Raw genomic sequence first — 17,992 nt, 5'->3', positions numbered from 1 at the left:
AGTCCATACAAACTCCTTTTGAGTTTACATACCATCTTTTCCTTCCCTTTAGTGGACAAAACCTTCAGGCTGCTGCATATAGATTTCCTTATGCAAATCACCATGTAAAAATACAGTTTATACATCCATCTAAATGACCAGTACCCTGATGCAACCAAGCCCAAAATGGTTCACACAGTAGTCATCTTCACTACGGGAGAAAAGATCTCATCAAAATCAATTCGTGTGTTCCTGCTTGTACCCTTTGCCAACCAACCGTGCCTTGTACTTTACCGAGGAGCTAGAAGTGACTTTCTTTTTGTAAACCCATTTGCATGGCAAAACTTTTTTCACTTTTGGCAAATGCACCAAATCCCAAGTATTATTATTCTCTAGAGATCCCATTTTTGACAGCATGGCCCTATACCATTTCTCGATGTCTAGACTAGCCGATGCTTCCTTGAAGCAAGACGGTTCACCACAATCTATCAACATGACATAATCAGCACTATGAACAAACCTTTCTGACTTCCTTGATGGTCGGGTTGACCCCCAAACCAAAGGCTCCATATTTCCAATTTGTTGTCCAACCTGCAAATTTGGAGCTTTTGTACTACCAAATTCAGAGTGACCAACTAATTTGGATTGTCCAAAGTGTGATTGTCTTGCATGATTTCCTTCATGCGAGTTTGCCAATTTTGATTTTCCTTATTTGTGCTGCTCCGAATGTGAACTATTATGGGAAATTTTTGGCTGAGCATTTTCAGTACCCTTCCTTGCACTTTTGGGAACATCATTAGCAATTTGTTGCTGACCATTGGGCATACATTGATGTTCAAAAGGTACATCTTCTCGAAAAACAATTGTTCTAACTTCTTTAGTCCTTTGAGGCTGTTTGTGCATGCGATCCTCCCAAAAGATTACATCATGGCTATGGAAAACTCTTCTCTTTTTGGGATCTCATAATCTATACCCCATTTTATCATCGTCAGCATATCCTAGGAATACACACTTACAGGACTTTGGCTCCAACTTGTTGGAGTCTTCCTTTCCGTATGTGCACAAAAGCTTCGCAACCACACAGTCTCAAATGAGCATACAAAGGTGGCGTGCACGACCACGCTTTCTGGGAAGTGCCCCATCCAAAGACCTATGTGGTGATCGATTAATCAAACGTACGGATGTTGTAACAACCTCTGTCCAAAAATCATGGGGTAATGTAGCATGAGATAGCATATATCAGACTTTTTCTTGAAAAGTCCGATTCAACCGCTCTACAACACCATTCTAGGTTGGATTATGAGGTGCAATCAGCTCCCTCTTTATCCCTTTGCTGTCACAAAAGTCCTAGAAAGACTTTGACACACATACTCACCCCCATTGTTAGAGCGCGGACACTTTACCTCACTACTGACCTGATTTTTAGCAAGTGCCACAAATTGTTTGAACTCATCCAGGGCCTCATCCTTGTGTTGGATTTGGATATACCCACACCTTGTGGTGGGTAGCATCATCCACAAAGGTAACAAAATACTACTTTCCCCCTAGAGATAGCCCTGGCATCTAACATACATCAGAATGTACCAATTTTAAGGGAAAATCTTTCAATGGAAGAGATTTCTTGTGAGGAGTTTGAGCATGCTTGCCATAGATACAGTGATCACTATGGTCAAATTAGCATACCTCAAACACGGTAAATACCCCAAACAAGAAAGCACCTTCATTCCAGTTTGGCTTATGCGTCCCAACCTACCATGCCACAAGGAATTACTTGGTCGCTTGGTTATGACGACTACATGGTCATGCACACTAGATACATGAGTGAATATAGAGTGTCACTTTTAGGACCTCTAGCAATGATAATGGATCCGATCCTTTGCTAAAAAGGTATTCCATTTTCGGACCCACCCAAAGTCGGGCGACACCCTCCCCCCTCCGAAGACGAAAACTTCCGCTACCTTTTTCAATGCAAAAGGCGGGCAGTGCAGCTCGAGCTCAGAACGCAGGCTCGTAGCCAATGGCGAAACCGCCAGGCTACTGCATGAGACGCTGAGCTTTTGTGCCATTTTAAACATCGAACTTCCGCCCTGTGTGAACAAGGCACGCGGAGGCAGCAAAAAACATTTGCATTTCTGCCGGCCCGTCTGAACCCAGCCTATGCATGCTTCCATTCGACACCCAATGGCCTATTCGTTGCAAACCACTACTTCAATGCATCGCTAGATTGGAAATCGCTTGCTCGACCCACCACACAACTCCGAGCCGGCCTCCATGGAACTTCCAACGAACCCATGGAGCACCAGCATGTAGGATCTTGGCCACACACACATGGAGACCCCTTTTCTCTCTCGGTTCTCGTCAAGCAGCAACCCATCAAAATCTCTTACTCTCTCTGGCCAACCTCCAACTCTCTCTTTCTCTCTACAACGACCACCCAATTGTAGAAATATCAGAGTTGCTCACACTTATGATTAAATCACAGTTAGTGTTTCAATTAAAGCATGTTTAAGATCATATACACATCACTCATAGACACAGTTACCAATACACGGAGTTGTCTTACTTCATTAGTTGATTGATCTTATTCAAGTGTTACAATTGTTTGGCACATATCCTATCATTTTATAGATGATGAAAGGGTATGAGACTAGTGTCTCTTCGTTGATAGGTTGTGCCTCATGGGATAAGTCACAACTCTTCAACATTAGTTAACCTTAGTCTAAGACCTTAGTTGGTCTTACTTATTAATTTCTACATGCTCCCTTAAGACAACTAAGATCTTAAAGGAACTTCCTGTAATAGATTATTCACTACAAGAGGTTGTGACGCTCTTAGCGACGGAAATACACTGGGTTTTTATAACCCCCGGCGTCGCTAAAAGCGTCGCTACGAGAGCGTCGCTATCTGCGTCGCTATAGGCGTCGCTATGAGCGTCGCTATATAGCGACGCCTTTAGCGACGCCTATAGCGACGCTCTCACAGAAGAGTATAGCGACGCATATAGCGACGCTACAGAGCCATAAATAGCGACGCTTATAGCGACGCCTGAGAGAATATTTTTTTGGTGGCAGGGCATTGAATGCCCTGCCACCCATCAACCATATTGTACTTGATTCACTTTTTAAAAAAAGTGCAAAGGTAAATAATAGACCCAAAATAGTCACCCACAAGACGCATTGTTTGCAAAATTGACAATTGTACACATCATAGACAAACTGAATTGATTGGCAAATGTAATAATGACAATTGTACAACATCATAGGCATAAAGAATTGATTGGCAAAAGGAATTGCGGTGACAAATGTAATAATATACATGGTTCAAAAAAACGTATAAAATCCGTCTCATGATACATAAGCTATGAGAAACCCTAAACTAATGCTATCTAGCTACAGCTAAACTGACGTCGTCTAATCAGACGTCTCATCGCGTCCAAGCGGCGTATCTGTCGGATTCTGCAAAAAAAGACAATAAGACAGTTTTCAGTAAATATAAACATATAACGACATTTATAAAACAATACAAAAAATAAAAAAGAGTAAACCTTAATACTAACCATGCCGCCGCGAGAACTGAGAATGTCCATCAGGGCGTTTAAGCCCTTCCTGCCTGCGTACTCGCGCTCGTACGGTGTGGGATCACGTCCTGTCATCGACCACTGTCAAAACATACAAAGATTTCATTATGTTAGAACTAAAAAACTCATAAACCCTAAACTATCGAACATGCATAAAGAGCAATGTGAAAAGACTTACAAAATCAGCCTCAAATGATGCCCATCCACCGCTCCCCAAGTGGTGCGAGCTCCCTGCCTCTACTCGCGCTCTGGCTGCATCCTTTTGTTGCTTCCACTTGTCGGGATTCTCGCGCGCTGCTTTCTTCGCATTCTTCCAATCTTCTTTGGCCAGCCAATCTGGCCTATTCCACCCATTCTTGATTGCTTTTTGCACTTCGGAACGCTTGTGTTTGCAGTATTCGCGCATTCGAATCTTCATCAGGTCTTCATTGAAGCGCTGATCCCGTGTTGGAACGGGAAACTCATCATGAAGTATGCTGATGACTCTGTTTTTTAAATCACTTGGTACTTCACTCCATTTGTTTAGTATATAGTGTCTAAACAGCTGAGAGCAAAGACCACGCATGCGCGAGATCACCTTCTTGCCGTCATCATCCATGATGATGCCGCCGCTGATGTCGACGGAGTAAGGCAAGCCCTCTAGCCGGTGACGCGTGAACCTGGGTGTCCCGGCAGGGGTCCCTAGCGGCGTGTCGATGGGGGTACGGACGTCAGGTGTCTCCACCGGCGTCTGGGCCCCGAAGCGAGGAGTGTCGAGTGGGGTGGCTCCTGGCGGAGTAGGTAGAGGTGTGTAGCTTCTAGGAATAGTCAGCCGTGCAAAACCTGGCGTAGATGGCGATGCTGTGGCTGGTGTGGGGGTGGGCAAAGAAGGGGAGGGTAAAGAGCCTCGTCGAACACGAGGCGGTGTGGAGGCATCGGTGGCGGAATCCCCACAACAACCGCCACCGCCACCACTAGAGCGCCGGTGTCTAGACGAGTGTGACGCTCGTCTCGTCGACGCCGAAGCTTCGGAGCGCGCCGAATGCTCCGAAAGAGAGGGAGATGCGGATGGTGTAGGAACGCGCGATGATGCGCCAGAGCGATGACGCTCCACGTACCACTGTCTCTGCTGCGGTGACAAAGAAGAAAGAAACTCCTCATCATCCATACCTGCATTAAACACACGAATATTTAAACTTAATATTGAATGAATAGAGTAGACAATGACGCAAAGACCATTAAATACAATGACGTAATGACGCATATAAATACAATGACGCAATGAATCGAGTGGTAGAAGAAGCAAGTCGAAAACTCAGAATTTTCAATCAAAAGATGTGAGCGCGAGTAGAAAAGAGCGTTACACACCATGGAAGCTACTAAGAGAGCTAGAGCTTTTACAGCACGGAGCAAAATTGTTCAAATACAATATTTGTGGCTTTAAGAGATCTCTCTCTCATCCTCGCATAACTCAGCATAACTTCCTATATTTATATAGAGCTCTCCGTTTAAACACATATCCTCTGTTTCATTTTGTAGCTCCTCTGCATGCACCCCATATAGAGTAGTAGCATCTTGATGCTCGTCTGGCACCACCGCAGCGACTTCTGATTGAGCATCTTCTCTGATCTCCTCCATTGATGTCGTTGTGATTGGCACATGGTAGCCTTCATACGTCCTTGCACTACGAGGGGCTACCTCTATGACGTACCACCAGTTTGATGTAGACTTTGTAGGATGAAATACTACCTGCCAGAGCCACATAACTTACATGAGAGCTTTCAAGCACATAACTTGTAAAAGGGGGATGTTAACTATTTATATACTTACTTGTTCACAATGCTCGGGTAGTACGAAAGTGTCTCTTAGGTCAGTCCATTTCTTAGTAGAATCCACCTCAAGAAAACCAGACTCTCCTCTACGCACAGTAGCGTTTCGACCCTCCATGATTATCTTGAACCATTGCACGTCGAACAAGTCGACAAAAAATCCTCTGTAATCGATCCTCAAAATCTCTTGCAGCGTGCCGAAGTAAGTGAGTTCCGCCACCACGGGATCTGCATCAGAGGAACGTCGTCGACTAGACTGTTCAAATTTTGCCATGATTCCACAATCTTGAGTAAAACGCTTTTTGTCGATTCGTTCCACCCTAAAATGTCGACCTTTACACCATGCTGCTGTGTATGACTTATACTACAACGAACAAAGATTATGAGTGGCCGTTCAAACGTTTATAAATAAAGTCACTTGCTAGTCGTACATTGCAAACTTACCTTGGTCGCGCAACCCCGAGAGTACTCCCACTCTTCTTCAGTCACTTCGTCACCGCATTATTGTGCGCTTTTCAATTGGTTGTGCAACCATCTTAAGCTCATGAAGGTTGGTAGGCTCTCCAGAACCGCTGGATAGTGCATCGGTGGTCGTCTTCCCCGTCTCCACTCGATTCGTGCCCTTTGTCGCTCTTGCTTTGCATCCTCATATTGTGAAATCCACTTTTGCATCACTGGATTGTGAAGCATGCAAAATCGGTTGATTTTAGCCTCTAGATCTTCCGTCATCTTCTTCTCAACACCGAGATTGCACATGACAATCCCAGATATGCGCTCATCATCTATGGTTCGCCATAGCGTGTCCCGGGATTTATCAAATCCGTCTAGCCACTCTCCAATGTACACTAGGGACTCTGATACCAACCAACCTTCTGCCATGCTACCCTCCGGACGTGCCTTTTGACGCACATATCCCTTAAGCGTTTTCATGAAACGCTCTAAGAAGAACATCCATCTGGAATGAACTGTGCCAGCTATTTCCACCTCATCAACTATGTGAATAAGAAGATGCACCTGAATGGTTAGCATTGTAGTAGGAAAATGTTTCTCAAACATGCACACAAGCTCCGCAGCATTTAGTTTGGCAAATGGTATGGAGTCTACGTCGATCTCCTTTTGTGAGATCCATTGCACCAGCTTTGCAAGTTTGTAGATTGTGTTACGGATGTCGAGAGACAAACATCCCTCAATGGCAACCGGTAAAATAAATTGTAAAGTATGTGCAGCAATGATATTAAAGTCCACATTTTATGCAATGATATTAAAGTCCACTATGAACGTACCTGACACATTTTATGCCAATCGTGTGACTTCAAACCGGTAAGCTTTCCTTCTTTAGTAAAACACGTTCGGAGCGAGTGCATTACGCCAGTGGGGGTCCGCAAAGATCGAATGGCCTCTTTTACTTTGCGTTCTTGGGCTCCTGTGAAAATCCATGGTGCTTTAGGAAGTTTTATCGATCCATCAGACGCTGTTTGCGGCCAATATTGCTCCATACGATCCACATTTCTAAGGTCAACTCTGGCTCCCAAAGTATCTTTCTTGCCGGTCAAATGGTCCCATAGTAGATTACCCACATTCTTGAATATGTGCATTGGATCGAGCAAGTGATTGATCACGAGTCGGGGCCAGTATGGTAACTCGTACCATAGAGATAGTCTCTTCATCCCTGGAGGCAATCCGTCATCGCACATCTCCTTCTGCTCTAACCATGCTTGTGCAGACATCGTTGGTGGCTCTCTTCCCAAAAAGCCGTCGCGTAACACATGATTCTCCGGAAGATACGCTTGATGACCTTCGTAGATTTGCTTCTTCAGTGAGGGTGCCCTACGTGCATTCAGTCTAGGTCCACATGTGACACATGCTCTGTATCCGCTTGTTTGAAGCCCTGCATGTATACACATGATAATAGATCAACTATGGGGAAAAACAAGATTTACAGTGTCTGAGTGAGGAGTGTCAATAGATCACATGAGCATTCTGTTAGCCCGGGATAGTCATGCATGGTCCACATTAGAATACCTCTGATCAAAGCATTCCGTCGTCCTGTGTGTCGGCTCATATCCACCACCTCTATGCCAATCCACAATTGTTGTAGTTCTTCCAATAGTGGACGAAGATACACATCCATATTCCCCACTTTATATCGCCCTGGCACAATCAAGCTTAGCCATAGGTGCCCCTTCTTCGTAGTCAACCACGGGGGAATGTTGTAGTTGACGATGACAACGGGCCATACACTGTAAGATGTTGATCTTTGACCAAATGGATTTACGCCATCCATAGCCAGGCCTAAGCGCAAATTTCGAGCTTCCCTGGCAAAATCCGACCATGTTCCATCTATATGTTTCCAGGCTGCGCAATCTGCAGGAATTCGTAGCACACCATCCGAAGATTTATTCTCCTCATGCCATGATGCTAGGGCGGCCATGGACTTACATTCGAAGAAATGCTTGATGCGAGGAAGCAAAGGAAAATGTCGCAAAACCTTTTGTGGAATTTTTGTCCCGTGGAGATCTACTCGATATCTTTCGGAATCACATTTCGGACACTTCTCCATGTCTGTGTATTCCCCTCTGAAAAGAATGCAGTCATTAGGACAAGCGTGGATAGAATTGTAATCCATCCCCAAGTTTCGCAAAATCTTTCTTGCTTCATCTCGGGAATCTGGCATCACATTGTCAGCTGGTAGAATGTGCTCTTTCAGCAATCTACACAACATAAAAATATGATACAGTCGTGTAAAAATCTATCAGATCATTATACATTTAGAGTTCTATTAAAGTAAACTAATTGTAATAGATCACCTGAAAAGCGCTGTGACGCTAGTGTCACTCCATCCAAACTTTGCCTGCATGTTGAGAAGAACCAGGAGTGCTTTCAATCTAGACATACGTGCTCCATTATACAATGATGTATCGGCTTCACTTTTCATATCATCATAGATAAGCCTTTCTGAATCCATGATCGTCTCGATCATTTCATCAATCTCGGGCTCAAACATTGTCTCGTTGGGAATGTGCTCTGCATGATCATCCCCCGAGCTGTCAGAGGCTACATCTTGTGGCCTCACATATGCTGCTTGACCAAAGCGCCTGCGAATACGTCTATTGGGTTGCAAGATTGCTGCTTGTTGGCCAGCGTCAGAGTCCGACGAGTTATAATTGGCAACAACTCGATCTATAATAGATGGATCGAACTCGCCAAATTCGCGAACGTGCTGCAAAGAAACACGTCTTGTCCGTCGCACAGCATGCTTGCATTGATTACAAGGACATAAGACCCTCGTTGAGAGATAGGTGTTTCGGTTGGACGGTCCCACATCCTCGTCGCTACTCATAATGAGGATAAAAAACTTATAACCTAGACAACAAATTTAATATTCTATTGGCATTCTTCGTCTTATCTCTCTCTCTCTCTCTCTCTCTCTCTCTCTCTCTCTCTCTCTCTCTCTCTCTACCTCACATTCTCTAGTCATGTCCAATCCCCGCACACCTCGGTCTAGAGGTGCACGGAGATCAGAACCACCGGGTTATAATCTCGTCTTTATTGGTCAATACCTATATTTGTGGGTACAAGAAATCTAGACACCCACGTCTACATGATACTGCATGTAGTGGACAAAATCCCTTTGCCTCTTCTCTAGCTGTAGCACTTCACTTCATCTTAACATCTTTTCACAGTAGATCTTTTCACTGTTCGTCTAACTCTAAACCCTAAACCGTAAGTAATTCTTGCGTGGACTCGATCTAACGTAAATAAGCGTAAATCTAAATAAACGTAAATCTAACTAAAAATAAAGCTAAATCTAATTTAACGTAAGTCTAATGACTAGAGGTTGTCTAGATGGTCATTGTGTCGGGGATGTAGTGACTCTTGCCGCCCTGAAGATCCACCTTCTTCCCTATCTTCTGAAGACATTTCACCAGTACTTTTGGATCGACGGAGCCCACCATGAGTGAAGGCAGCAATACCCTATATTCCATTGAGGGCTTTCTTCACCCGCTTCATGCAGGCATCGCAGTCTATGGAGACCCGCATCTAATCTAATATAACGTAAATCTAAATCTAGCTTAAATAAACGTAAATCTAGTTAAAAATAAACCTAAATCTAATTTAATGTAAGTCTACATATAACCTAATCTTTAACGTCTTTTAAGATAGTTTCCTACGACGTTATAACTCTCTTCTTCCTGTGTGTGTGCGCGTGTGTGGATGTGTGTGCCAATAAAAAGAGATAAATGGTATAACCTTTCTATCACCCATGCCAAGTATGATAGATTGATTATGCCATTTCTCTCTTGAATAATAGGTCTTCAGTTCAACTCCTCGTCGGCTAGATCTTTAGGTCTTTTAATTTTAATTAGTTTCCTACGACGCTCCCTTAGTTTCTCTTTCTTTCTCTCTCAATGTGTGTGCGTTTTTTTGGATCGTATGCATGTTTTCTTTCTCTTTTCCTCTCTCAATGTGTGCGTTTTTTGTTTATGCATGTTCTCTCTCTCTTTTCCTCTCTCAATGCGTGCGTTTTTTGTTTATGCATGCTCTCTCTCTCTTTTTCTCTCTCAATGTGTGTGCATTCTTTGTTTATGTATGTGTGTGCGTTTTTGCACTCTCTCTCGCTCTCTCTCTCTCTCTCTCTCTCTCTCTCTCAAAAACACTATGTGTGTGTGTGTATGTGTGTGTGTGAGAGAGAGAGCGAGGGAGAGAGAAAGAGGGGAAGGGAACATGAGAATGAGGAGAGGGAAGGAGCATACCTGGCTCTCCTTCCTCTCCTCGTGTGTGTGTGTGTGTGTGTGTGTGTGTGTGTGTGTGTGTGTGTGTAAAAGAAAAAGAGAGAGAGAGAGAGAGAGAGAGAGAGTGAGGGAGAGCGTTACCTGCTCTTTGCTTGAGGGCGTCGAAAAACCTGCTCTTTGCTTGAGGGCGCCGAAAAACTCAGATCTGAGATCTGAGTTTTTGGGCGCGCTCGGTTATTTTTTTTACCCCAGCTGGCGTCGCTATGAGCGTCGCTATAAGCGTCGCTATGAGCGTCGCAAATTTCTTTGTAAATTTGCGACGCTCATAGCGACGCTCATAGCGACGCCGGGAATATTTTTTTTTTAGCGTCGCTGTGTGAGCGTCGCTAATGTGAAGAGCCTTTTGTAGTGATTTTTATCAAATATAACCTATCCTAGATCATAGGGTGTATGTAAGATATGTATTGCAAAATCTGCAATTTTCATTTTGAATTTTGGTTTGCTTGATTTTGCAATTTTAATATATTTGATTTTGAAGTTATGGATTCTCCCGAAGAGGTCACTTAATAAAAATGTAACTTATCACGTGAGTTCAACAGAAGGGTATTTAAACTTCTTGGAACTTGCAGAAATATATATACAGAAGGATATTACTTTCTCAAAATTGAAAAAAAATACAGATTTTCAAAAAAAAGGATACATTATATTCTTAACAAAATTCACAGATAAAGGATTTTACAAACATGTCCTGAACGCACGTGATATAGTAGTTTCACACATAGTGAACCCCCCGAGTGGATTCTATAATTTGATATTTAAATTGTTTAGGTTTAGTATTGACACTTGTGTGTCCTTGTAACTCACTATTCCCCCTCAAGGGGATACTAGTGGCAATAAAACATATTATGTAGTTGTGAAGTGCATGAGTGTGAGCTCGTGCAATGAAAGCGATGTGAAATGATGTTCATTATGTGTTATTATGTGTGTTAAGGAGATTGTAAACACACAAACATAGTCGGAACAAGAAGACATCAGAGATGTATGGGATACATCACATATGGGTGGTGTAATGAAGTGGATGTGGGGTTTATTGAGTGAAGATGGGGAGTTATGTGAGATGGGCGGCAAATGTGAACACATAGAAGTGTCTTTAGCTTTGTTGGTACAATATGGAGCATCATCATCAAAGGGAGGAACTTCAACACCGAAGAGGCTCCAAGGTTCTTCTAAGTCGATCAAGCCTTCCATGAATTCACTTTGTTGTCGGTAGGTTGAAGTGGTATTGGTCGACAAGGCTTGGCACATGTAGGGCGCTTTTGGAGTGAGCCCAAGGTTGGCATTAATGGAATTGGTTGATCTGTAAGCACCAACAGCAGCAACAAGAAGACTACTAAGATCATGGCATGGGGTTGGCATGAAATTATGGGGTTGCTCGTAGGTGTCGCATGATAGAAAATGGCCTTCAGCATCTATGCATGTGGTGGAATCATCTTCATAGCGAACATGGCCGTAGGCCGTTTGGTTATGAAGCGGCACATTTTGAGCGCATGCAGAATGGGTGTAAGTTGGTGTTAGAGAAGGGTAATGGAGCGCATGACATGGGTTGCTAAATGGACAACAGCGTTGGGTATTAGCAGCCACCGATGGCGAGGATTGCAAGCTTAGTGAACCATGGGAATGAGCGATGGGTTGTCTATCAACAAGCGTATTTGACGCAGCAGTATAAAGTTGACTGCATACTGTAGGTGGTCGCTGACCGGACGCATCAGCATTAGCACCTATAGAGGGTTGTGCATGCTTGCTTGGAGGGAAATGGAGTGCATGGAGAGGGGCCGCAAGGCTGGCTATGGTCTGGGCAGACGCCAACACACACAGAGAAAGCGGGGTGTTGTAAATCGTTGAAAGAGGAAGCACCGATGCATGCTGAACAGCAATGTGCATCACGAGCAACTGAGAGGCTTGTGGCATCGCTCATGATGGACGAGGATGGTGTTAGCAAATATGAAAGAGAAGGAGATGTTGGTGGAGAAATGAAGAGGGGCGTAATAAGGGTGGAAGGTGATGGAGGATCCGCCATGGAAATGGGAAGGGATGCGTACTCTGTTGAAGTGAAAAAGTGAGGTGAAACGGTGTATGAAGTTAAGGGATGGGTCTCACGACCCTTTGAATCTCGTGCTTGCCCGCTTGATGTCGGGTCAGAGGCATATGGCCTTGTCCCCAATCTTGGTCAAGGGGCTCAGAGGGCTGTTGTGCTGCATTCATTGCATGCAAATTTAATTCCTTGCCCTGGGCGCCGGTTGTCTCGACATGCGCTTTTTGCGTAAATTTGCCATCTTTTGTGGCCTTCGCGTCTTGCGCGGTATCAAAGTTACCGATTTTTTCGGATTTTGAGGCGATCTTGTCACCTCGACTTGCATCATTGGATCGTATCCGCTCCAATAAAAATTTCTTCGCTCATACCTTGAAAGAAATTATCATTATTGATGGGCGTCACGCGCGGGGGTTCGTCCCGCTATGATACCATGTAGAAATATCAGAGTTGCTCACACTTATGATTAAATCACAATTAATGTTTCAATTAAAGCATGTTTAAGATCATACACACATTGCTCATAGACACAGTTATCAATACACGGAGTTGTCTTGCTTCATTAGTTGATTGATCTTATTCAAGTGTTACAATTGTTTAGCACATAGCCTATCATTTTATAGATGACCAAAGGGTATGAGAGTAGTGTCTCTTCCTTGATAGGTTGTGCCTCATGGGATGAGTCACAACTCTTCAACATTAGTTAACCTTAGTCTAAGACCTTAGTTGGTCTTACTTATTAATTCCTACTTCGCTCTCTCTCTCTCTCTCTCTCTCTCTCTCTCTCACACACACACAACTGGCGGTCGCACACATTACGTGTCTAGCCTGTCAGCTCGCTCTCATCCCCTAATTTCTAACAACCACCATGCAAATGTGAGGCGGACGGCGCTATGAGATACTCCCGATCGATCCTTCTTGAGTTTCCCTCTCCAGTGGTACAAACAGTAGTCATCACCTGCAACACGACGGGCCTTCTGTTCATCTGTAGAGAAAATATGGTTCTATTTTAGACCTCTACGGCCAGAGCAGGGCCAGCGTGTAAGCTAGATATCTAGTTCAAGGTCTTGGACTCCTGGATTACTGCTGGCGACATGTCGCATGGTTTCCAGCTCCTCCAATTACAAATGGAAGCCGAGTTCCCTTCGAAATAGGAGGTGTATGTCTGGTCCACTCAGGTTGCTTTGCAAGGATGGACTCATTGACGATGCTTGCCAACCCGTTGACGTTATGGGTCGCTTGAAATATGCGCCTCACATGATCAGGGTTGTCAATGAAGTTTGCAAGGTTTTCTATTCAGCTGAGGGTTGATGCACCAGGCATGCAAAGCTGCTTGATGATATTGTCAAAGTAGGACTCAACCTTGATGTGTATACATATGGCAGTATGATGCGCACCCTCTGCAAGGCCGATAAAATCGATGAAGCATATAAACCACTCAAGGCTATACCGAATAGAAAATGTGAGCCTAATGTGGTTTGTTATAGTACTACGCTGCATGGATATGTGCGATTGGGAAAACGAGAACCAGCCTATGAAGATAATGGATGAGATGCATCAAAAAGAATAACTCCCTTAGTAGCATGTTCTCTAAGGTTAGCAATACAACTAGAGCTTCCAAAACTTGGGGTCAAATGAGGGCAAGTGGCTGTGTCCTCGACAAAATCTCCTACCAAAATAAGGCAAAAGAATGCTTCAAGCTGGCATCCGACATGTTAAAGAAGAGGCTTACGCTTATCGCACCCTTCATACGCCCTTCATTGAACTCCTAGAAATCTAAGCCATTATTGGTTCCACAAACGAACGAGCCTAGAATCCATAACCTTGCATATGGAGAGTCGCACAACTTAGTTTGAAATCCACACACACACACACACACACACACACACACACACACACACACACATATATATATATATATATATATATATATGTATATGTATATGTATATGTATATGTATATGTATATATGTATATATCTAAAGTCCCAAACTAGTGTATGACCACCCTATCAACCCCACTTGGACACTAATTACACAAAAGAAAAAGATAACAAACGAGATGACATCTCCTCAATATCATTCTTTTCTTTTCTCCCCAATTTTTTTACAAATGGTGCTAATTTGGAGATCCCTCCCAATGAGCCAATCTCTTTATCCCTCTTAATTTCTTCCCCCGAGTACTTGTGCAATTTTTGTCATCTCTTTCTCTCTCTTTATATATCTCTCTCCCCTCTCCCATTACGAAATCTCAATGGTTAATTTTAGAGAGCTTTAATGACATAATGTGCACCAACCTAACCAATTTTAGTTATGCTATGAGATACTACCTACACAACCTCTAGGGGAATGTGTCAATTGTACATAATCACATCTTTAGAAGCTTAAATTCTACTCACAACATCTCCGACATGCTAGTTGTTTGCCGTCAGTATGTGTTATCAATAGCCTTGAAGATTCTCCACATGGTCAAGTTCTCTTACTTTATTTTTAATACTTCATATCCTTGTTTGGATTGCAAACACAACGAATAATGATGACATGTCATGAAAAATCTTTCTTCTCAAGATGCATCAGACCTTAATATTCTAGCAATGAACACTCTGACCCGATACACTTGTAGCTACCAATACCCGAATTGATTGCTATCCCAATGCAGATACAACCATGAATGCAACTATCTACTATAAATAAGAAAATTGCTCTCTCGTTGCTTCTTCATTCCACAAGCTACTACCCTAATTATGTACAGTTCTACTCATTGGCAGTGATGTAATGGAATTAGATTTACAATCTAATTGCTCTATGCTTATGTTTAATGTTCCATCATATGGTATATTGGTTGATATTGTTAGCCATCCTTACTAGTGTTTCTAATACCCTTTTTAGATGGTTAAGGTTAATTATTATGCATGTAAGGTCGTGTACTAGGAATGCATTTTCTTTTAAATTTTATTAAGGTAGTTGCTTAAATTAAAGCACCGTGATTACTTTTTCATTTGGAGCTATAATTTGACCTTCTCGTTGTTATCACACAACACTATTCTATACTGACTCCCATCCCTACGTTGTAAACAACTCTCATTACAAGCTTTTAAAATGTTAATGTATTTAGTGTGTGTTTAAATTAGTTTTACAATTGACAAGAAATCGTTTGTAGTGCTTTGTCTTTGAGAAATACTTTTGAAGATAAAGCTAAGTATAATGCTATTGTATCACAGAACCTCCAGGTATATATGAAATTTCTAAATGCCTTCTAATAATATACATTTATCAAGATCATTTATGAGTAGACTCTCTCTCTATGTATATTTAGACCCAGATACCAATACACCACCCTATTTCTTATTCTACCTCCCTTCTTATCTTAAGATCTCCACATTTCCCATCACCGGCCTGTTACAACAACTTCTTATACTTAAATCCCCCAATTTATATCGGTCTGATAAAACAATACTCATTATATTTAATTTCTTTAAGTGACTGTCTTTGCAGATGTTTTCACAAGGCTATACCTAAGCAATTTTCCATCAAGTAAGAATGTCTCCAAACACTTTAAGAAGACAAAGCTTCTTTACTTGTTCACTTGTGTTATAAGCTGCAAAAACCATTGTTTCCAACGTCATGGCTCGTGCTTACTTTGATTGGAATCTCTACTGAGATGAATCTAACTACTTACATGAACTCAATTGATTTGGAACGATTATCAACATTTGGTAGATATTTCAACATTCCAACCCACTCCAATTTCATACCAGGTAAACGTTTTGTAATTTATATGCCTTGTCTAATCCATTGGTCACATGCACACAAATTCGCCGATTTAAGCAGTGTGTAAATACTCATCCTGGTGTAGATTCGTCGATTTAACAACACAAGTTGTACGTGCAAATTTGCCGATTTAGACAGCACACCAAGAAAGTGCAGATACACTATTTCTAACAATATTAAGTGCAGATTCGTCGATTTGGACAACACAAAATTAGATGCAGATATGTTGTTTAGGAACACGTCTCATTGGTGTAGATTTGTCGGTTGAGGCAACATCGATCACGAAATCATACTGCAGTGTGGCTGGCCACCACTGTCCTTAGTATGATTTTGTTAACCCGGGTATATAATGAAAGTGATTTGGATTTGGACTTAATTTTGGATTTGGAATTGGATTTGGACTTGGTATACGATGATTTCCTGTCCGCGACAGTGTTTATGAAATTGGACTTAACATTTATGAGATTGATGATGATGTAACCAATGATATCCTAATTCATCAGGGTATGACATATACTGTTTATTCTCATGGTATGGGACACTAGAATAGGTAGTATGTGGATCACGGCATGCATAAGCAATGTTGTTTAGTTCTATGATTTTTTCTTTTACTATGTTATATTTATGACACAGAATACTAACCACTATTTTTGACAAGTATAGTTTGCAAATTCTTATCTTCGCAACTGATGACAATTTCTTTCTAACGGAGAGGTATGTAATAAAAATGAAAATTGATTTATTTAATGAAGGTAACAGGTGGAAACAACTAAAGAATATGCGAAAGGACATCACATGTATGTTTATTTTATTATTCAAGTGCTCTTTATGAGGTATGGCCATTTATGTCCAACCGGTCAGTATATTATAATGTGCACACCTTTGTTTCAGTCAAGACTCGTCCCCTAAACTGTGGGACTTCTCTTCCTTATGTAGATATTGTCTCAATTACATCAAGGATGGGTCTGATCAAGAAGCGACCCTTAACTACCCAACAACTACGTCCCGGCTTCACAACAGCCACATGGCTTTACAAGGGGAAGTCGCTCACACTACAGCTCCCCTTTAAGAGAAGACTGAGTTACTGAGGCAGCGGGTGGAGGACAAGGCTTCATACACACAACATGTGCAATGGTAATATCTTGATTGGAGTTTCGCTGGAGCCTATATGTGTAGGTTCTGAGACGTTGTAAAATTGTGCATGGACCATGTAATGGAATTGGTATTTTGATGATATATTTGTGAAATATTTGATATTTTGATGAAGCATTGTAATGTTGATTTGAATTGTGGAATATGAACACTTGTTGGGTGTTGTGTGAGCAGATCAATGATTGGCACGTGCTGGACAATAAGGCGATAATAGTAATTCAGAATAAAACTGCCACCATCGGATTTTGTGGCAATCCTTAGTATTTTATGGTTCAGTTATAAGTTGAGATGTAGACAGCTATTAATTGTTATATTGAGCTCTGTACGAGCCATGACTATTGTATGCCCTAGTGTAAACTGATCATGTAACTCAATTTTTGAGCATGAACTTTTCTATAAATAAAATACGTGCAAGAGGGACATGCTTACTCTTGCACGGGGGGAGATTGCACCCATTATCTGCGTCATTATTCTCTCCTCCCTTCTCTCTCGCTGTGTCGGCGGCATATCAGTCCGCTCTAGGAGGTGCGTCTGCACATGCTCTTTTACACTCTCTCGCTCATCATCTCTCTCTCTATTCGCATACGGCTTCGATCTCTGTGCTACGAAATTCGTCAGATATGCAGATTGATCATTTTATGCGTTATATTGTATTATCTTTGGTAATTTGCAGGGCAACCACGCATCCAGTTGTAGCAATGGTATCATAGCCTTGGATGCGCTCCAAAACTAAAGATTTTAATCAATACCAGCTATGTATTTTGTTTTTTTAATGTCAGATTCCATTAATTGCTTCAATTTATAGCTAATGATCACTTTTCTTTTGGGAATTAAAGAGGGTGCTCTCTTTATTTTCATAATATAGTGTTTATTAGTATAACCAG

At 42.2% G+C, this 17,992-nt stretch overlaps 1 protein-coding gene across 1 annotated transcript; it reads right to left on the bottom strand.

Moving 5' to 3' along the window:
- Nucleotides 1–10,823: 10,823 nt before the first annotated feature.
- LOC147425213 (uncharacterized) lies at nucleotides 10,824–12,166 on the bottom strand. The gene has a single exon (XM_086500548.1). The coding sequence runs from the start codon at nucleotides 12,063–12,065 to the stop codon at nucleotides 11,001–11,003; it is 1,065 nt and encodes a 354-aa protein (XP_086356674.1). The 5' UTR covers nucleotides 12,066–12,166; the 3' UTR covers nucleotides 10,824–11,000.
- Between the last annotated feature and the right edge of the window lie 5,826 nt (nucleotides 12,167–17,992).

Source organism: Adiantum capillus-veneris, chromosome 25 (assembly GCF_014529385.1).
Source record: "Adiantum capillus-veneris isolate H3 chromosome 25, ASM1452938v2, whole genome shotgun sequence".
Taxonomy (NCBI): Eukaryota; Viridiplantae; Streptophyta; class Polypodiopsida; order Polypodiales; family Pteridaceae; genus Adiantum; species Adiantum capillus-veneris.
The sequence above is the reverse complement of the archived record's forward strand: the minus strand, read 5'-3'. Positions and strand labels throughout refer to the sequence as shown.

Coding starts and splice junctions, on each gene's coding strand:
- LOC147425213 (XM_086500548.1), bottom strand. CDS start 12,065: ATGCCACAAGCCTCTCAGTTGCTCGTGATGCACATTGCTGTTCAGCAT.